The 20,984-nt window shown below is 33.4% G+C and overlaps 5 protein-coding genes across 7 annotated transcripts; 1 reads left to right on the plus strand and 4 right to left on the minus strand.

The window, feature by feature from the left end:
- Positions 624-2,347, minus strand: LOC104779840 (UDP-glycosyltransferase 91A1-like). The gene has a single exon (XM_010504241.1). It carries the CDS (start codon positions 2,190-2,192, stop codon positions 834-836), a length of 1,359 nt encoding a protein of 452 aa, XP_010502543.1. The 5' UTR covers positions 2,193-2,347; the 3' UTR covers positions 624-833.
- Positions 8,264-9,836, plus strand: LOC104779841 (prolyl 4-hydroxylase 5-like). 3 transcript variants are annotated; one of them, XM_010504242.2, is made up of 5 exons: positions 8,264-8,561; positions 8,839-8,936; positions 9,014-9,111; positions 9,268-9,449; positions 9,561-9,836. In XM_010504242.2, exons 2-5 carry the CDS (start codon positions 8,884-8,886, stop codon positions 9,720-9,722), a joined length of 495 nt encoding a protein of 164 aa, XP_010502544.1. In that variant the 5' UTR covers positions 8,264-8,561; positions 8,839-8,883; the 3' UTR covers positions 9,723-9,836. The 3 variants fall into 3 exon arrangements, with proteins under 3 accessions (XP_010502544.1, XP_010502545.1, XP_010502546.1); XM_010504243.2 differs by having other exon boundaries at positions 9,268-9,392; XM_010504244.2 differs by having other exon boundaries at positions 8,266-8,561; positions 9,268-9,392; positions 9,487-9,836.
- LOC104783542 (UDP-glycosyltransferase 91A1-like) lies at positions 10,068-11,749 on the minus strand. The gene has a single exon (XM_010508686.2). The coding sequence runs from the start codon at positions 11,683-11,685 to the stop codon at positions 10,273-10,275; it is 1,413 nt and encodes a 470-aa protein (XP_010506988.1). The 5' UTR covers positions 11,686-11,749; the 3' UTR covers positions 10,068-10,272.
- Positions 14,864-16,688, minus strand: LOC104779842 (cytochrome P450 71B37-like). Its single transcript, XM_010504245.2, has 3 exons — positions 16,356-16,688; positions 15,697-16,277; positions 14,864-15,619 (listed from the first exon to the last, which is right to left on the minus strand). Exons 1-3 carry the CDS (start codon positions 16,663-16,665, stop codon positions 15,005-15,007), a joined length of 1,506 nt encoding a protein of 501 aa, XP_010502547.1. The 5' UTR covers positions 16,666-16,688; the 3' UTR covers positions 14,864-15,004.
- LOC104779844 (proteasome subunit beta type-5-B-like) lies at positions 17,633-20,110 on the minus strand. Its single transcript, XM_010504246.2, has 8 exons — positions 20,004-20,110; positions 19,670-19,799; positions 19,450-19,579; positions 19,101-19,207; positions 18,497-18,631; positions 18,282-18,385; positions 18,080-18,180; positions 17,633-17,983 (listed from the first exon to the last, which is right to left on the minus strand). Exons 2-8 carry the CDS (start codon positions 19,787-19,789, stop codon positions 17,862-17,864), a joined length of 819 nt encoding a protein of 272 aa, XP_010502548.1. The 5' UTR covers positions 19,790-19,799; positions 20,004-20,110; the 3' UTR covers positions 17,633-17,861.

A 20,984-nucleotide genomic window follows, 5' to 3' on the forward strand; every position in this document is an offset into this window, starting at 1 on the left:
TTTGATATAGATATAAGCAATAACGTAAATTGTAATTCTTTTGAAAATAAAGATTTATTTCAAACATGTACTTCAAAAATACTAGTATAAATGTCTTCCACATACAAAACAATTCTTAAAGGATTCTTTAAATTTCTCAAATAAGAATCGATTCTAACCCGCTTTTTCTAAAAAATTCCAAAATCTAATATAGATTAGAAGTATCTTGATGTAATCCTCTCGCTGCTTCTTTCCAAAACCATACTCCAATCATCATAGGTCCAACTTCCAGCATCCAACACAACTTGTAAATCATTGTTTTAAAAAAATATATATACTATCACATTTGCCATACATATCTTTCCTTGTCCTCAACTCCTCATCCTCTTTACAGCACTAAACCAATCACACTTCCTTCTATTTTATATAATATTCAGATTTAGTTATCTATTATTACCATATTTAATCTTTCAAAATGACTATATGTTTAATGCTTTGATTTTTTTTACACTTTAAATTTGAGTATAACATCATTTATAGATTAAAATAGACTAGTAGTTTTGTCAAATAAATAAAACTAATAATAAAAGTAAACATTATAAGATTTAACTGTGCCATGCACGGTTCTTACCCTAGTTTTAAAAAAATGGAAGATACATTCATATTAAAAATGCAACACATGGACTATATAGTACATTATTACGTTCAGCACTTTTTAACTTTTTTTTGTTCATAAACCTTGACCATTTCAAAACAACATATTACTCATAAATCATCTTACAACACTTGATCAAATTTAATTATCATAAGTTCATTCAGTCGATCCGTCATTGGATCAAAAACAATGACCGGAGTTAACGATGAGCAACAAGATAATCCAAGAAAGAATCGACATAACGATCTTGTGTATCCATATCTCCAAACACTCCCTTCATGTCCTTCACACTGTCTCTATAAACCTTCCCTTCTTCTCCATCCATTACCAATCTCAGCGATTTCGCAACATCTTCTTTGGTAAAGAAACCTGTTGTCTCATCCCGAGGGATCATATGCCCAATTTTTTTTTCCTCGGCTACTCTCGCATTTAACCCTTGGTCGTACACAAAACCCAGCATCACCATCGGTTTAGCAAACCGTACAGCTTCGATCATTGAACTCCAACCGGAATGAGTCAATACCAAACCGATCGAATCGTGGTTCAACGTTCTCAGTTGTTCAACCCAACCTCTCCAAACTATGCCTCTCTCAGCCGTTCGCTCTTCGAATCCTTCCGGAAGGTCAAGCGGTTCGGTATCCCACGGACCGCGCCGAGTCCTTAACACCCAAAAAAAAGGTAAACCGGAAAGCTCTAAACCGAGGGCGATCGAATTAAACTCGGATTGACTCGGATTAGCTTCTGTGCCGAAACTTACATAAACTACGGAGTTAGATTTGCGTGAGTCTAACAACTTTTTAGTAGACAACCATGCGTCGGTATCTTTAAACTTTTCATCCAGTTTTGGAGGTAAAACTCCAACAGGTATAACCGGTTTACGATGAAGATTTTGTAAAAGTCCCAACCATTCTGCTTCGTACTCGTTACAGCTCCGTACGACCATGATATCACAACCACTGATTACGCGGCCTATACGGTCCACGTCGGGGATATTATCTTCGGTGGATTCCAGCATTATTCCTTCGAACATGGGCTGGATTTCGTATAACCGGAAAGGTACAGGAGTTTTGAATGGAACCCATTTAGGCTGCGTCAGAAAATCTTCCGGCGATGTACGGTACTCCTCGAAGCCCGGCGGTTTAAGACCTCCGAGACATGCGCAGTTAAAAGCGCTGAAAAATGCGTTTTTAATTCCCAGGCAGCTAGCTATTGGAGGAAGCCAGTAAGGCCCAAAATCCTGGAGAAGCCAATCGGGTTTTGAAGATTCAAGAAACTCCGTCAACGGAACTCGTAATCCGTCAAAAGCGATTTTCAAATAAGGAACGAGATCGAAAGGTACGTCTGTAGTGGCTTCAGCGTCCTGCGGGAGTTTGTTGTGGCCGGAAAATGGGAGCTTGACGAAATTAATGGCCGAGGAGTGATTCTCCGGCAACCGTGGGAGGAGGCGGTCGATGTTCCGAGGAGTGGAAATGAAAGATACGGTGTGACCTTTTTGAACCATGAGCTTAGAGAGCTCCAAGTGTGGAACCAAATGGCCAAAGGCTAACCATGGAAACATTGCTACGTGGAGCTTGGTTCCATCTCCATTCTCTTCTTCAATATTTTCTATTGTTTTGATTCATGTACTATATAGTCTATAGATGATCAATTATATTCTAGTGTTCTTTTATAGAGGAAAAGAAAATAATGGAGATGGAATAAGGGAAAGCGGTAAGACATGTTGTCTGTTAGTTAATATGTGTGGTTAATAACCCTACTTCTCTTACGGGCAAGGGAAGGGTTATTCATTTATTGATTGTGATAACTCATGTAGTTTGTTAGTTAATATGAGTGGTTGTAATGGAAATATTTAATATTAGATTGGTCCATCGTCGCTCTTGAAGTAAGCCCAAAAGAGACGACACTCTTAAAAAAAATTATTAAAAAGTGATTAATAATCTCAGCCAGGCAGAGAAAATATCATTTATTCTTGTGTCAGCGAGATATATGTTGCATAAACCTCTCTTTTGACGTACGTTTCTCGTTTTCGAAATTAGAAATTCGTAGAAACATACAAATGTTAATTCCTATAAAGTTTTGTTTGAAAACACCATGAAACGTGAATATTTTTTTTTTTAGTTTAGAAAATTAATAAATAAATAATTTAAAAATATAAAAATTCATGATACATATCTTATTATATAAACTTTGGTTCTCAAAATTAGTAACTCACTAGATCGTGACACGTGTTAGTTTTAATCGATCAAAATTAAAAATTCACCAGATCGTGACATATGTCAATTTTAACGATTAAATATCAAAGTTAGTAACTCATCAGATCGTGACACGTGTCAATTTGTGAAGGCACATGCGAAGAAAACGAAAATCATGAAGAACCGATTGGCAGTCTTGGAAAAAAAGCTTGAATTGAAGTCTGAACTAATTTTTTTATTATATTAAAACTTTAATTTACTATATAAAGTAGGGTTTTCAAATTAGCTATTAATATGATCATGACACATGTCAAGTACACTGATGAGATACTGACACGTGTCAAAAAAATATTATTTTTCAAAACAGATCTAAATGAAATTTACATATTTATATCTAAAAAAAAATCTAAATCAAAAAAGAAAATTAACAAAACTAATTTATTTTCCATTGTACGTTACTTATATTATACGTTTTTTTCAATAAGATTTTGACATGTATAAACAAAAAAGTAATTCACTAACCATGTATATTATTAGCTTATTAATAAATAAATAGTGAATAACAAATTTAAAAAGAATAACATAAGTTATGTCAAAAGAATTATTATTTTTGAAACATAATAAGACAGCTAATCAAGAAAATAACATTATATCTACATAACATTACATGTTTTTATCAAAAACTTTGATCTTTGATTTTTTTTTCTTATATAATTTTGTCGATCTATTGCGTGGGTTTTTCATTCGTGTGAGTTTTTCAATGGAAGCTATGAGATGCAATAGAATTGAAGTATATAAGCCCGCTAATTTAATCGAGAATGGAGACACTGATGGAGGTTCCAAAAGTGATTGTTAGTAGCATTATAAGTTTGGAAGATAAGTTGTTGGTTGATGTTTTTAGTCAAAATTTAGAGTTGTCTTTTCTGAATAATGTTGATGATTCTGGTATTGACAAGAGCTGCTTGATCGAGTAATTGAGAAGCGGTTTTAAATTTGGGAAGTTGGAATGGTATACCATTTTAAAATTGGTTTCAAACCGGATTTATGTGGTTTTCTATCGAATTAGGTTCGCAAAACCGTTTAAACCAGGTATATAGAGAAATATATGAGAATTTTTGATTCAGGTAAAAATAAGTTGAGAATTTATGATTCGAGAATATTTGAGACGAGGTCATAGCTTTAAGTTGTTTTGGTAAAATTGGATATTTCTGAAGAGTAAAAATGTCGTTGATCCTTAACGTGATTATGACATATGTCATATCTTTGATTGTATATAAAGTTTTTATTTTGTAAATCTGAATCATCTAAGAATTATATATACCATCCTGATTATAATTTTCAAATTTTTATTTTTATTATATTATAGTCACTTTTTTTCAATTTCTTAACTTTATTGGGTTAGTCATAAAATCATTGTAATTGAGTAATTAATTTTCACCAGTTGTTCATCCAAAATATCTTTGGAGTAAAAAAAAATTCATGGTTAAAGTAATTATGTAACAAAACAATTTTAGAAATTATAAGAACTATAATTATGCCAAAATGAAAGTAAAGCAACATAAAATTTGTTTAATTTGTTTAGAAGACATTTTATAGGTGGTGATAAAGATCATACTTTAACAATAAAATAATTTTGGGTGTAAGAACATATTTTTAATTATAAAACATAGAGTAAAATTATACATGGTTACTTATTAAATATTGCTTTGATGAATTTGTTGCATGTAAAATATTTTGTAAATAAGTTGTGAAACGTTTTTTGAAATTTGACAATAATAATATTTGTAATGATGAGTATTTGGCAAAAATTTTAGTGGGATATAATTTAGCTTTAGATTATTAAAATAATTATTATAATATATTAAAAATATATAAATATAAATAAATGTATGAAGAAACTTAAATTATTTATAAATTTACTTTAGGAAATAAAATTTCTTTATATATTCAAAAAATTGTTTAAGGTTTAGGATTTATTTTCATCAACAATTTTTAAACCCGCACATCGTGCAAGCCCTTATCTAGTAAATATATAAAATATAATACAAGATTGGTTTCTATCGTAATAATTTGGAGAGAACTTTTATAAAATGTTCATTCTCTACATAGTAATTGTTGTACTTTGTCCAAACAAAAAAAAAGAGTAATTGTTGTACTTGTGTATTTCGAGGGGATGAGTAAATACATTTAAACAAGGAAAGGAATACTTCTCTGATCTTGATCTTCACACAAATGACTTATTTTGGAGTGGTGGAGACGATACAATGAGGAAACGAATCAGGAAACAGCGGATTCACAACTCTTTCACTCAGCCTCTCACTTTTCTTGATTGGGCGGGTCATCAAGTTTCATATTGTAACTTTATAAAACATGAGCTTGTATTTTCAAAGCATATATTATAAAGTTTACAAGAAAAATTATTGCACGCTTTATTCAGAATCCTTTATCATAGCACAAGTCACCTATCCAATAAAAATCTACCACATAGATTTTGTTTTATATTAAAAATAATTTTACAATAATACAACAAAATTATAAATTCAAAAAGTAAAAAAAAAAAAAAAAAAAAAAAAGGATCAAGNTAAATTTTGTTTACTGTTCTCCCACTCCTCCACGATCTTTGCAATTTTTTTTAAAAAATTGACTAAAATCATTTAAATATTACAGAACTATCAAAAAAATCCAAAAAATCACCGAGACCATCTTTGTTGTTCTTCTTTCCGCCCCCCTTTTTTTTTTTTTGTTCAAAAGCTTCACCTAGGCCTGGGCGTAAAAACCATACCCGAATACCCAACTCGGAACCCGACCTAAAAATCGAGTTCGGGTTGGGTACGGGTTTGCCTATAAAACCCTATTGGGTTCTATTTTCAAATATCCGTGGATTCGGATTAGGATCGGATAATACCCGGTACCCGTTTGGGTATCCATTAAATCCGAACATATAAACATATTTATAATATTTATCATTAATATAATGTAATTACCTCAAAATTATGATTATAATTTTGAATATTTCATTTAGTTTTATACCTAAATATCAAAAATAATCAAAATATCTAAAATATTTTGTCACATAAGTCAAAATTTAACTAAATTTATTTAAATTTAATTAATTTTAATTATATTTTTTTGGGTATCCGGTAGTTCGGGTACTAATCGGGTTCTAAAATTTGTAACCCAAACCGACCCGAACCCGATAGTACCCAAACCGAACCGAACCCATATATATAGAAATACCTAATGGGTTCTATATTTCTAAACCAGTTTACCCGAACCCGAATGGGTAATACCCGAACCCGAACGGGTTATCCTAATGCCCAGCCCTACCTTCACCCCACTTATTTTCACAATTGTCTTCTCTTATATCAATAACTGATCCTCACTCAGCCCTTTCAAATTTTCATAGAAGATATCATGGATTGTTACCTCATATCTGGTATAGAATGAAGACGACATCGTAAGCAATCTAAAGCAACTTTTCTGTGGTAGCAAACTCACGCAAACTTATTTTTTCATATGGCAAGCAATACAAGAATGAAAACTAACGAGAGTTGGTGACTTTGGTAAAGTAATCAATTCTGTATGTTATTCAAATGTTTACTTGAAATATCCGATCATGGTAATATAAATTTGACTACTGTCATTTGCACTACAGTATTTTTCGTATAATATATGTGTAACGATTAAAAAATATATAGATTTGACTTTGCTATATCTCTGACTCTGACTCTACGTACGTTTCTAGCTATAACTATCTTTCTCATCTCATCTTATTATGTTTATCTCTTGAAGGTGGACGATTACCCGCTTTATCCATACAAACACAATGGTGTAGCCGTGTAGATGGAAAAGTGATTAGAGGATTAGTCTTCTGTATAAGGTATCAAGTTAAACGTTGTGTGAATTTTTCAGGCTAGCTTTACATTTTTCTCATATTAATCTTTGAAGCTATATTTTTCCCGTATGAAGTACGGGTCTAATCTATGTTGCACTAAAACGGGTACGGGAACTAGAAACAGGTATGGAATCGGGGACGGAAAACGACAAAGTAAAATTTATAGATACAGCTAGTACGGTATGGGTACTTCGATAAACACATAAGAAAAGATACCTATACGTTTAGTAAGAGCTGATTAGTAAAGCTAATGGGATAAGAAGAGAGGGGAAAAGAGTCTAGAAAGTAGAAAAAAACACAAAGAAATGAAACTATGCTTATGATACGAGTGCTTTGAATGAAATGAAATGGATGCAAATATAAAAAATTTGATGTTATCTACCCCTAAAGCATCTAAGACGTCCCCATAGAGTTCCCATTCCCAACATGTCCCCGGTACGGGAACGGCTACCAAATTGAAGAACGGCTATCAATGGTTATAAAGCAAAGAGTAATATATGTTCATTTTTTAAAATTTGAATCACGATATATGAATAAACAAATTTTATATTTTTATTAACTTTATCTATTATATGAAATATTCAAAACAATTAAAAAAATCAAACAAAAATGATAAGATAATTCTGATTTTAAATCTTGATAAAATCTTCTAAATAATATTTTTTTTTGGTTAATATTAATCTTCTAAATAATATTAATTGTGAAACATTATACGAACATTTCTAATTTATTATTAATGTGAACATTTTTTAACTGTGTTTGGTTATATGGATAGTAGGGATATAAAATTATTTTGATATGGATATAAGCACTGACATAGATTATAATTCTTATGAAAATTAATATTTATTTCAAAAATACTAGTATATAACTATATATGTGTCCCATACAAAAAAAAAAATCTTAAAAGGTTCTTTGAGTTCCTCAAATGAAAACCTGATTCTTACCATTTTTCAGAAAAAAAATCTAAAGTCTAATTTAGATTGGAAGTATCTTGAAGTTATCCTCAGGCGGCTTCTCTACCCATCTTTCCAAAACCATACTCAGATAATCATAGGTCTAGGTTCCAACATCCAATACAGCTTGTAAATCATTTAAATATATATATATATATATATATACTATCACATTTGCCATACATATCTTTCTTTGTCCTCATCTTCTTTAAAGCACTAAATCAATCACCCTTCCTTTTATTTTAATATCTATGATTTCTAGATTTACTTCTCTATTATTACCATATTTTTAATCTTTCAAAATGACTGTATATTTAATGCTTTGATTTTTTTTTTACACTTTAAATTTGAGTAGAAAACATCTTCTATATATTAGTGAGAATGCAATAGAGGTGACAATCAGTGGTCTATTTGGTTCTTAGAACATCTCCATTGGTTGCATTTAAGCAAAGTTGTTAGCTTAAAAAGCTAAAAAAATAAATCAAAAATCTTAATTAACTAACAATCAATCTTTAGCTTAGACAATTTAGAAACAAACGGTGCTTAGCTAACACGTGTCAGCCTTTTGAGTAAAAGTTTAGGAACAAAAAAAAAAGCGGTGTTTTTCTTTTTTTGTTTATCTCTGTCGTCTTTTCTCTTTTCGTCATCGAAGAAGAGTTTCATCTGGATGGAGGAAGAAACTCATCATACATCCATCTAGATCAATATCTGAATTTTTTGGCTTGATTTAGGAAGATTTTTGGCTTGTATATATCAGTATGGTGCCCAAATCTGAAATTTTTAGTGGCCTGTGTTCTTGGCGAATTGGGTTTCGGTGAAATTGAGCACTATCATGAATCGACTATTCGGGAAACCCAAGCAGGAGTCTAATCGATCTTAACGAGGTATGATCCAATTTCTACACTTCTCTCTTGTCAATCAACGTTTGATTTGAAAAAAAAATAGATCTTTGAAAGTGATCTCTCTACTGTTTGTTTACTCTTTTGTTTTGATCTGTTTGGTTAAGATTAGGAATTGCTAATTGGAAATTGTTTAGTCGATTGGGAATTGCTAATTGTTATTGTGAATTGATGTTAACAAAATTAGAATATGGGAGAACAATCCCAAATTCGCAAATCAGATGTGATCTTGAGCTTTCTTTTATAATTTCTGTGTATTTAGACCAATGAAGAATGCGAGCACTTGATCAGCCTTGCGAAACCGAGCATGGTTAAGTCAACTGTGGTTGATGAGAAAACTGGTGGGAGCAAAGATAGCAGGTTTGTAGCCACTCCTCTCTTTTTTCCTTCTAGTTTAACTTGGAATGGTTTGTTGTTTTTAGTTCAATCCTGTGCAGAGTAAGGACTAGCTCAGGAACTTTCCTTAGAACAGGACATGAAGAAGTTGTCAAGGTGATTGAGAAAAGGATTTCAGATTTCACCTTCATTCCTGTTGGTAATTGCCCTTTGCTTTAGTTCTCCAGTACTTTGATGCGCTGTAGGAAGTATTGTAACATCTTAAAACACTGGTTGCAGTTACTCTTGCTATCTTGTCTTGTGTTTACTTTGGAAAGCCTTTTGTGAGTTTGTGGATCGCTCTTTTGTTTTGTAGAAAATGGAGAAGGTCTTCAAGTTCTTCACTACCAAGTTGGGCAGAAGTATGAGCCTCACTATGACTATTTCTTAGATGAGTTCAACACCAAGAACGGAGGACAACGTAATCTTTATGGCTCCAAGGTGAACTTTTGCTTGTCAAAGACAATGAAGATTCTTCTTGCCGCTCATTCTCACATTGTAAATCATCTTCTGAGTAGTCGTTTATATCCATCAGTTCCTCATAGGATTCGTTGAATGCATCAAGTGCTTCCCTTGCTAGATTCATAACCAGAGGTTGTATTTCTCCAGGATTATGATTCTTCTCTCCAGAAACTGGAAGATTTACGTCTCTCTTGTAATTCATCACTTCATGGCTTTGCCAAATCCTTGACAATGGTTTCTTCTTTTCCTGTGCTTCCACGACCAGCTGTTCCACTCTACTCCCGCTCTCTTGTATGTTTGTGTTGGTAAGTGGCCTTCCTTCTTATTTGCGAAAATTCGGAACCAATTAAGATTACAATTAATCGTTTGTAATGTGTTTTAAATATGCTTTTATGAATTGTTTGTTTAAAATCTTATGAAATATATTCATTTTCAAGTTTTTAAATATATACAATATTAAAAATATATAACAAAATTTACTATACTATAATAATTTCCAAAATAACAAATTTAAATTAAGGACCACATTTTTAGATACTACAAATGGGCCATAAAAATAGAAAGTTTTTTAAGAAGTTTGTTAATTTCACTTTTATTCAAAATTAATGTTTTTAGCAACTTTGCTTAAATGCAACCAATGGAGATGCTCTTACATAGTTATAAAAGAATGGAAGACATTCATATTAAATTCAACACATGGACTATAGTACATCCAACACTTATAACTTTTTTTTGTTCGTAAACCTTGACCATTTCAAAACATCATATACTCATTGATCATCTTACAACACTTGATCAAATTTAATTATCATACGTTCATTCAGTCGATCCGTCATTGGATCAAAAACAATGATCGGAGTTAACGATGAGCAAAAAGATAATCCAAGAAAGAATCGACATAACGATCTTGTGTATCCATATCTCCAAACACTCCCTTCATGTCCTTCACATTCTCTCTATAAACCTTTCCTTCTTCTCCCTCCATTACCAACCTCAGCGATTTCGAAACATCTTCTTTAGTAAAGAAACCTGTTGTTTCATCCCGAGGGATCATATGTCCAACTTTCTTTTCCTCGGCTACTCTAGCATTAAATCCTTGGTCGAGCACAAAACCCAGCATCACCATCGGTTTAGCAAACCTTACAGCTTCGATCATTGTACTCCAACCGCAATGAGTTAGTACCAAACCGATCGAATCGTGGTTCAACGTTCTCAGTTGTTCCACCCAACCTCTCCACACTATCCCTCTCTCAGCCGTACGCTCTTCGAATCCTTCAGGAAGCTCAAGCGGTTCGGTATCCCAGGGACCGCGGCGAGTCCTTAACACCCAAAAAAAAGGTAAACGGGAAAGCTCTAAACCAAGAGCGATCGCATTTAACTCGGTTTGACTCGGTTTCACTTCTGAACCGAAACTTATGTAAACCACGGAGTTAGTTTTCCGTGAGTCTAACCATTTTTTAGTAGACAACCATGCGTCGGTATCTTTAAACTTCTCTTCCGGTTTCGGAGGTAAAACTCCCACCGGTATAACCGGTTTCCGATGAAGGTCCTTAATAAGTCTAAACCACTCTGCTTCGTACTCGGTACAGCTCCGTACGACGATGATGTCACAACCGTCGATTACGCCGGCGAGACGGTCCATGTCGGGGATATTCTCTTCGGTGTGTTCCAGCATTATATCTTCGAACATGGGCTGGATTTCGTATAACCGGAAAGGTACCGGAGTTTGGAATGGAACCCATTTAGGCTGCGTTAGAAAAGCCTCCGGCGATGTACGGTACTCCTCGAACCCTGGAGGTTTGAGAATTCCGAGAAACGAGCAGTTTAAAGCACTGAAATATCCGTTTTTGATTCCAAGGCGGCTAGCTATTGGAGGAAGCCAATAAGGCGCGAAATCTTGGAGAAGCCAATCAGGTTTTGAAGATTCAAGAAACTCCGTCAACGGAACTTGTAATCCGTCGAACGCGATTTTCAAATAAGGAACGAGATCCAATGGTACGTCTGTAGTGGATTCGGCGTCCTCCGGGAGTTTGTTGTGGCCGGCAAATGGGAGCTTGACGAAATTAAGGGCGGAGGAGAGGTTCTCTGGTAACCGTGGGAGGAGGCGGTCGATGTTACGAGGAGTGGAGATGAAAGACACGGTGTGACCTTTTTGAACCATGAGCATAGAGAGCTGCAAGTGTGGAACCAAATGGCCAAAGGCTAACCATGGAAACATTGCTACGTGGAGCTTGGTTCCATATTCTCCACTCTTTTCTTTAATGTTTGCCATTGCTATGATTTATGCACTATAGATGATGGACTCTACTGTTCTTTTATAGAGGAAAAGAAAATAGCATGAAGATATTTTGATTGTGATAAGAAATGTTGTCTCTTAGTAAACGGTGGCGGACCTATGTAAATTAATGAATGGGGAATCACCAGCTGACCTCCCCAAATTTCAAAAATTTCCTTATCACATAATGAGAAGAAAAAATACATTTTTGCGCCATCAAATTTGTTTTTATAAAAGTTATGTGTGGTTGTAATGGAAATATTTAATAGACTAGATTAAGACCCGTGCTAGAGAGCACGGGTTGAAATTTATTTTATTTATATTATAATTTTTATATAAAATATAATTTATAAGATTATTTTTGAAAGTTTTTTTGATAAAATATTTTGCAATAAAATCATATGCTATATATGATGACTTGAAAAAGACACTTACTTTGTAAGTTTTCTATTGTTAATGATTTTAGATAAGTACTCGTACTATAACAATGGTTAAAATTTATTTTATACAAAATTTTGTATATTTCTATTTTAAAATAAAAATTTAATATGTTGTATTAGTTTATGTACGTGAAGTTATTTCAAAAATGTATATTCTACCTCATGACTTGAATGACATTATAAGACATAATTTTGTGAATTTGGTTTTTAAAAAGCGAGTTATTATATTATGAGTAATTTAATATATTGTTATACTTTTTGTTTTAATATACTTGGTTTTTTGAAATTCTTTCATATTATAGTGACATATTATTGACATTGCTATAACAAACCAGTTCAGAGTGTTTATAGTTTCTAACTTTAATATCAAGTTTCAATATTTTAAAAATATTTCAAAATAAATTATATAAAGTTTATTATATTATATAAAATTATAAAATTCAACAAAAAAGTCTATAACTGAATTTAAATATTCAAATTTTGACCCGTTACTCAGTAAAATTTTTAATTCAATAGATATTATTTTTTAAGAATAATAATAATAAAACTTGAATATTTTATAAATTGAATCATTTATATTTGTTTTTAAAAATTTAACTTATGGTATATCCAGAAATAAAACTCTTTTTTAATTATAATAAATAATATGATAATTTATTTGTTTCACAAAATAGACTCATATATAAAAATGAAAGGTGAAGTATAATGATAATTAACAAATTAATATGTTAAGTTAGATATCAAAGGATTTTATTTGATGAATAATTTAATAAAAGAAATTAATATGGTAAGTTAGATGATATCAAATGATTCTTTAGAATATTCTCTTTAAGATTTTTGGAAACAATAAATTCGGACTATATAAATAATATAAAACTTAATCTATAACATATTTGTAACCAACTTATTAAAATTATATAGTCTATAAAACAATGTTGTGTACTTCTGTTTTATTATATAGGGGATTGGCCTGTCGTCGTTCTAATTTTTACAGCTATGGCATCAAGCCACGTAGCTAAAGTGGGCTATGGAAATGAAAATCACGAAAAAATGAGATTATATGCTTGGTCTATAAGACAAGAAAAAATTACACAGATGGTATCCAAAAGTTGGTTTATTCCTGATATGAATACATTTTCTAAAAATTGCTCAGATATTTAGTGTCCTGGGTGTAATTACAATTTACCCCTTGGGTTTATTTTTTCAATTTTAATTAAAAAAATAATAAAAAACACACATCAGCAAATTAAAATACACGTCATCTTCCATAATCCACGTCACAACCCCAAAAAAAAAAATTAATGGTTGAGTTACAATATTTACGGGAAAACGAAAGATCTCATCGATTCATATGACGGCTGAGTTATAATGTTTTGTGGCTGAGTTATCACAAGAAATAATCTGAAAGCAAACAGTTGATTTATATTACTTGACGGCGGAGTTATAGTATTTACGGAAAAACGTAAGATCTCATCGATTTATATGACGACTGAGTTATAATGCTTTGTGACTGAGTTATAATGCTCTGTGGCTGAGTTATCACAAGGAATAATCTGAAAGCGAAAAACGAAAGGTCTCGTCAATTAATATAAAAGCTGAGTTATAATGCTTGATGCCTGAGTTATTGCACAAAATAAAACAAATATATTACAATAATACTATATCGGACAAGTTTTCGCTTTGCGCCCAACTTGTTTACATCGAGAACATGCATTTAGCTCATGGCTTATCGCGTTCAATCTGTAGTCAGCATGATGACATGGAATGCTGACATGGATGATGCGTCCGAAGTGGCAAGTCAGCCGCCAAACGAACATGTAAATCAGCCTAATTAAATCAGCCATCAAACAAAATTATAACTCAGCCGCAACATGAATAATATTACAGTAATTAAAAAGCAAAAAAATGGCTGCCAAATTCAGCCGCTTAATGTCATAACTCAACTGAAAATTTGTAACTCAGCCGTAACTGAATGATATTCTAGTAATTAATCTTTTGCTACTAAGTCAGCCGTAAAATGGCCGAGTTTTACGATAAGTCAGCTCATGGCGGCTGAGTTATAAAACTTAACCATAACTCAGCCATAAGCACATCTCATAAGTCAGTCGTTGTTCATAACTCAACTAGATTCAGAATGATAATTCAGCCGTGTCGTAGTGATACTCAACCAAAAATTTTACAACTCAACCATCGGATTATAACTCAGCCGTAAGGACGGCTGAGTTATGGCATAACTCAACCAGATTTCATTAAGTCTGACGTAACGCTTGGCTGAGTTATGCTCTAAGTCAGCCGTCCGCTCTTACTCAACTGTTTTTTCCATAAATCAGCCGCAACATACCATAACTCAGCCGTCATTACCTCTGTAACGCATTACGGCTGAGTTATTTAATACACGTCAGCGATTTCTGACGTGTCGTCTGACGTGACAATGACATTTTTATAATTACGTTTTTTTCTGTACGATAAAACAAGGACACGCTGGGTATTTTAAAAATATCTTAAATATCCTAATAATAAAAAAAAGATTTGTTGATTCTTGTAATATTACCTAATTTGGGTACATCTGACTAAATCTCCTAAGACAATCATCACATCTTCAAGAATCTTGTTTACCGAGGAACTAACAAAAAAATTTGTTATATAAATATTAATCGATAACTTGATTTACAAACATATATACGATACAGGATTTGCATTTTCAAAGTTTTTATTGTCATATGTAAAGAAAACAATAAAACAAATACTTCTAGGGTTTTCTCAAACTTGACATAACAATCGTGATTAAACCGGAAACACACCATTTAGTTTTATTTAGTACAATCGATACTATACTACAATATTTATTAAAATCAAGAAAATATTATTTTACTTGATCAGTGATGTAAAAACTTTACAGGAAGAAGTGGAAGCTCGTTTTTCTTGCTCGCATTGAGGCCAGGAGATTCTTCCATGTCAATATCTTCGACCACCATGCCTTCCGGTAACTTCCAATCAAAATGATACAACATATTAGCAAGACCAAACTCCACCATGGTTGTCCCCATGTACATGGCAGGACACATTCTCCTACCACTTCCAAATGGTAATAGCTCAAAGTTTTGTCCTTTTGCATCAATGTTACTATTAATAAACCTCTCTGGAAGAAACTCCTCTGGGTCTTTCCAAGTATCAGGATCACGTCCGATAGCCCAAACATTCACATAAAGTCGTGTCTTGGCTGGAATCGTGTAGCCGTTGATCTCAAATTCAGACATAACTTCTCTTGGAACCAAAAGAGGTGCTGGAGGATGTAGCCTCCATGTTTCGTTGATCACCATTTTCAGATAGTGGAGCTGATCTATGTCATCCAAGCTGATCACTGACTTGTTACCAATTTGATTTCTAATTTCGGATTGCACTTTCTTCATTACTCGCGGGTTTCTCATAAGTTCTGTCATTGCCCATGTCATTGTTATTGCAGATGTGCCGATGCCTCCAAGAAGAACATTCTGTAATAAGACCATTAAAAGAATTATTATAATAATCAGGTAATACACAATCCTACAACTGAATTGCGTATATTTACCATTAAGACTGCTTTGATATGGTTTCTTGTGAGCTTGCCATATCCAAGAACAGTTCCTTCTTTCTCTAACCTCAAGAACAAGTGCACAAAATCTTCAACTCCTTCTTTGTTCCCCTGTTTATGTATATCAAACATTTGTTCATAGAACGCATCGAGACCTCTCACGCTTCTCTCTCTCTGCCCTTGTAAACCCGAGAGCCAGTCGACGATCCAACCGCCACTTGGAAAATAATCCGAGGCAGAGAAGCTCCCCAAAAACAAAAATGCATCATGAATCAACTTGTCGAAATTGTCACTGTTGAGTACAGTTCCTTGGAAACTCACACCAAATGCTGCCTTGCATATCACGCCTACAGTTAAAGAAGCTAACTTCTCGCTCAAGTTAATCGGAGTTTGCTGAGCAGCTGATTCCGAGAAGGAATCCATCAGTTTCTTGACTTCCTCGTCCTTAATGGGTTGTATCAAGTGAACTCGGTTGACACTGAAGAGTTCTTGGACACAAATCCTCCTTAACTCTTTCCAGTAATCATTAAAAGGAGAGAAAACTATGTCTAGGTAGTTGTATGAGAGCGCTCTTGGTCCTAAAAAATCATGTGTTTTGTTTAATCCTATGAACAAAGAAACCAAAAATCAAAAATTAAGTATGTGTTGAGTGATACCTGCTAAGCTAGGACGGCTACAACAATGGAGGTCATGTATTTTCAGAGCTTGCTTTGCTGTTTCAGATGAAGAAACTATGACTGTTGGGATACTTCCAAACTTCAAAAGCATCACAGGACCATACTTTTTGGAGAGTCTCCATAGAGACTGATGTGGTAATTCTCCGAGCTGATGCAAGTTTCCGATGATCGGAAATCCAGGCGGAGACGGTGGTTTCCCTTGATGTTGCCGCCGCTTCTTGAGTCTCAAAGCGGCAAGAAGGAGAATACAAGAGAGAAAGAGAAGTGATAGAAACCAAATTGTAGCCATTTGTTGATTTGATGGTTGATGAAGGGAAAGAAAGACATATATGTATAGCAATATTGCTCTCTTCAATTATTTTCTGACATCTTCACTAATATTAACTTTTAAAAGAAATAATAATTTAACTCAATTTGCATGTATAATAAATCATTTTTTCAAAACCTTATATGTGTCATGGGTTCTTTTACTGTATAAAATGATTAAATTAGTTTCTTTTAGTACACCTACACACACATCAGCTTAATTTGATAAAGTTTTGGTTACAAAAAAAGTTCAGGTGAAAAGAGATGTGAATTAAATTGAGTAAGCAGATGTGCTCTGAGACGAAGGAAGACAAATTATGATCTTCAAACTACTGTCCTTGAACAATTTCTTCTACAAACAATTCTTCTCACTCAAAAATAATTTACATTTTTTTATTCAAAATAAAACCATTCCAAATCGTTAAGTACTATTTTAGAAGAAAAAAAATAAAAAAGTCGAATAATTTGGTTAGGTGACCAAAGAATCCAAGATTCTGACAATAACATGAATCACATGAATCACAAGAATATTATTTGTCACCACATTTTATTTTAGTTTACACACAAAAAAAATTACTTAAAAAATTTATAATTGAAAATTACGTCACGATATTGTTTTAATCTAAAATCAAAACTACTATCATAGATTTTTTAATATCTCTACAGGAGGCTAAAACCTTTGACTTACGTCATGACTAATGATATTGTTTTAGCGTAGCAAACATGTAATGATTTTGATCTGATTCCAAAGCTTCGCAAGGTCAAAGTGAAGATCAAAGGATTCACAAAGACAGGAATATAACACTGGAATAGTGTAATACATAGGGGTTGATCCAACACAAGACCTAATACAAGACTGAAGCTAATCGAGAGCAATTGGGTTTCCATTAGCAATCAAGTCTAATTAATTACTTTAATAATCATCGTAGCATAATTTAACTTCAATTGGCTAGAAAAGAAAAGCTCATAGAAAGTTTTGCTCAAACATTTTATCCCGATGAAGAAATGTTTGCCCGCATGCAATCCCCATATAAATAGGGTCACGGAAAATGGTGGCCACTCTAAAGTCTACATCATTAACGATACAGGAGAAACATGAATCTATGATTCTGTTCTTAGCATCAACAAAGAAAACTAGCCATTAAAACTCTTTAAAAGATAAGAGAATCACTGTGTTTACTAGGCGGCCTCTTCCATAACATGTTCCGCGGTGGCTGGAGCCACTGGGTAATAATGGTAATGTAGCTCGCCAACGTCATCTCCAGAGAGTTTCGTCCATCCTTGAGGCCCAACGTGGTACACTGATCAATAATAGAGATTAGGGAAAGTTTAATACATCTATAATGTTACAATCACAAAAAATAATGTATTGGCAGAAGAAAGGATTGTTCTTTTACCGCTAGCAACTCCACCACTAGCTCCATCACGGAATGTAGCGTGGTAGATGGATCTCCTTGCTAACTCCGAGGCTTCTTCAATCGACATATCGAATTTGTATCTGTTGACAAAACGATCATAAGATTGAGTGGTTATAATACTACTAAAACTTTGGTGTGGGATTGTGACTAAAAGAGAAGTAGGGTTGAAATAGAGAAATACCCGCTGTCGAGAACACCGTAGGCGTATGGTGAACCGGAACCAACAGAGAATCTGTCTCCCTTAAGTCTTCCTCCTTCGTTGTCAACATAGTACAATCCAGGGCCCTATTTCAATAAAGATTATACAATTTTAGCGTCTCAACATTTCGCTTTGCTGAGTGAAACTATAGACCGGAAAGGAAATAACGGTTTGGATATAAAGATTGGGGTACTGACTGTTTCATCCCATCCAGCAATCATTGTGCCAACGGAAAGTCCCATTCCACGGTATGAATAGAGCATGTTAGCAAGAAGCTTTGAAGCTCCTGAAACAGAGATTCTTCTTTTGTTTGCCAGCTCATGTAGACGACACTAGGATAAACAAACAAACCACACTCTCTATTAGAGACATAGAGTCCAGTTTTGGTATACAAGTTAGGAAACAAACTACAATAGCATAAACTGGGACAAGCTTTTAGATACAAGAAATCAAAGAACCCATATGTATGCCCTTTGCCTACATCAACTCCATAACAAAAAAGATTGATGCATAACCATATAGAAATGTTTAGTTCACAGTACAGAGGAGCTAAAGCCTCCACACCAACCAAAAAAAAAAAAATACATGCCTAGAATATAAAGAGACACATGTTCTTAGGTCACCAGACGGCATAGAAAACATTTAAGTCTCCAACAAATGACCCAGCAGCTTTTGGATATCAGTAGATTAGCTATATGAAAAAAGGAGAGGTGAGACGTAACCAGATTCCCACAGCAATGAAGATAACTGATAGACGTAGTCATCAATTCAGAAAGCTAGCAAAAAATGATCGTTAGGTACCTTAATTCCCAGATTTCTGTGCCAGAATTGGCAATCAGCAGATCCACCAGCCATTGAACCAAGCATATAAGGATTAATTTCAATAATCTTCTTCACAGACTGCGACGCTGGATTAGAAAAAAAAAGTAAAACACACAAACAAAACATCAGCAATCACACAAATGCCTAGTTTCTTCTACCCACAATATCACTGGCAAACATAATAAAGATCAGAACTTCGTTTAACAATCCAACACATAAATAAAAGCCAGCAAGAATCTAATTCAATCTTTAGAGAGGTCACAAGTCACAACTAAACACATACAGAAATCTGAAATAAACATAAAAGCATATTCAAAGAGAAACATACAGATGTATCCTCCCATGCTAGCTCGAGAATCAGCAGCTACCATAACACCTTCTTTAAAGATAAACGCAAGTGTAGTTGTACCCTTTGCAGGCTTCACCATCTCCACAGATTTCTTCTGAAACCCATCAAACTAAAAACAAAATCCCACAATCAAATACTAACCAAATTCAAAAGTATTAGAATCCGTAACAAAAAACTGAATTTTGAAACTAAAACTCACATCAGTTGTACGAGGAAGATCAAACGAAGGTACAGACGAAACCCCATCAAGCATCTCACTGTTTGATCCAAAGCCAATCACAGGCATACTTGTCTCAAATCCACTAGTGTCAAGCTTCATTGTCAAATTCCTATACAGAATCGTCGAATAACCAAACCACTCAATAAATTATGAAGCTTTAGATAAACCCAAATCAGGGTATTAAGAAAAGGAGCTTCCTTTCACAGTTCAAATCGGATCTAACACGAGATTACTTTTGTGTGTGTGATAAATCATAAACTGTAATAGTTCATTGTAAAGCCAAATTAATCACAGTTAGGGGACTGAGACATACCTGAAGAACGAAATTGAGTAGCGAAATTAAAGAACTGTGTGAGAGAAACTGGAGAATGGAGAAGCAAATTATGGAGGGATGTTTCTTGTGCTCCGGGCAAACTGATGAACGGGGCCAGATATGGGCGATCGGGTCGGGTCGGATCGGGTCATTTCGTGTCATAGTTTTCATTATGTTGGGCTTAATGGCCCATAAGTGGGCCTTTTCTACTTTTCTCTTCGTTATGTGTGCCATCATATTCTATGAATTACAGTTACTTTAATCTTTTTTTCCTTTTCGTCTAAAGTTACTTAATCTTTCTTTGATTATTTGATAACAAAAAAAAAACTTACTTAATCAAAAGATTTCGATCAAATATATCAGGTGTTATTCGTTAATTAATTTTGTTAATTACAGTTTGAATTGGAAGCCAGTGTTATTTTCTGATCGAATCCTCATTGATTTTACATTTGATTTTAACAGACTATTAAATGTTTATGTTAACTAATGCAATGGCTTTTAGACCAAAAAGTAAAATGAAAAATTATGTTAAAATATTGTTCCTTAAATATTATTATTCCTCTCCTTCCGTGTCAAATTGATAAAGTTAAGTCTTAAAACAGCCTCTTAGGGGGAGGTATTGGTTTAGGATTTAGAAAGAATTTTAATGATTTTATGTTCTTGCTGATTGTTAGAATCATAGAAAATTGAAAGTTAAAAATGAAAGATTCTAAGAGATTGTTTAGGAAGTTTTTTAAAATCTTGATGATTTGTTTTTTCTAATCTTGTAAAATCTTTCTATTTGATGAAAGAGTTTTCATGACTTTTGTTATGAAGGAAATGATATAAAATCCTAAACCAATAACATAAAATTTGAATTCATTAACAATCCAAGATTCTTTTGTTTTACTTGAATAACATAAAACTTTTAATGACTTTATAAAACTCTTAATCCAATAACACTAGATTTATCAAGATTTTAGATAACTTTTTACAAATCCA

The sequence above is a fragment of the Camelina sativa genome, chromosome 4 (genome assembly GCF_000633955.1).
Source record: "Camelina sativa cultivar DH55 chromosome 4, Cs, whole genome shotgun sequence".
In the NCBI taxonomy this organism is placed as follows: Eukaryota; Viridiplantae; Streptophyta; class Magnoliopsida; order Brassicales; family Brassicaceae; genus Camelina; species Camelina sativa.

Excerpts from the sequence above, each read along its gene's own strand:
- LOC104783542 (XM_010508686.2), bottom strand. The coding sequence starts at position 11,685 with ATGGCAAACATTAAAGAAAAGAGTGGAGAATATGGAACCAAGCTCCAC.
- LOC104779844 (XM_010504246.2), bottom strand. The coding sequence starts at position 19,789 with ATGAAGCTTGACACTAGTGGATTTGAGACAAGTATGCCTGTGATTGGC. Across the intron at positions 18,386-18,496 it reads TTGCTGGATGGGATGAAACA|GGCCCTGGATTGTACTATGT; the intron begins GTCAGTACCCCA and ends TTATTGAAATAG. Across the intron at positions 17,984-18,079 it reads TAGTGGTGGAGTTGCTAGCG|TGTACCACGTTGGGCCTCAA; the intron begins GTAAAAGAACAA and ends ATTATTGATCAG.
- LOC104779841 (XM_010504242.2), top strand. The coding sequence starts at position 8,884 with ATGGTTAAGTCAACTGTGGTTGATGAGAAAACTGGTGGGAGCAAAGAT. Across the intron at positions 8,937-9,013 it reads GGTGGGAGCAAAGATAGCAG|AGTAAGGACTAGCTCAGGAA; the intron begins GTTTGTAGCCAC and ends AATCCTGTGCAG. Across the intron at positions 9,112-9,267 it reads TTTCACCTTCATTCCTGTTG|AAAATGGAGAAGGTCTTCAA; the intron begins GTAATTGCCCTT and ends TTTGTTTTGTAG.
- LOC104779840 (XM_010504241.1), bottom strand. The coding sequence starts at position 2,192 with ATGTTTCCATGGTTAGCCTTTGGCCATTTGGTTCCACACTTGGAGCTC.
- LOC104779842 (XM_010504245.2), bottom strand. The coding sequence starts at position 16,665 with ATGGCTACAATTTGGTTTCTATCACTTCTCTTTCTCTCTTGTATTCTC. Across the intron at positions 16,278-16,355 it reads TAGCCGTCCTAGCTTAGCAG|GACCAAGAGCGCTCTCATAC; the intron begins GTATCACTCAAC and ends ATGATTTTTTAG. Across the intron at positions 15,620-15,696 it reads ATATCAAAGCAGTCTTAATG|AATGTTCTTCTTGGAGGCAT; the intron begins GTAAATATACGC and ends GTCTTATTACAG.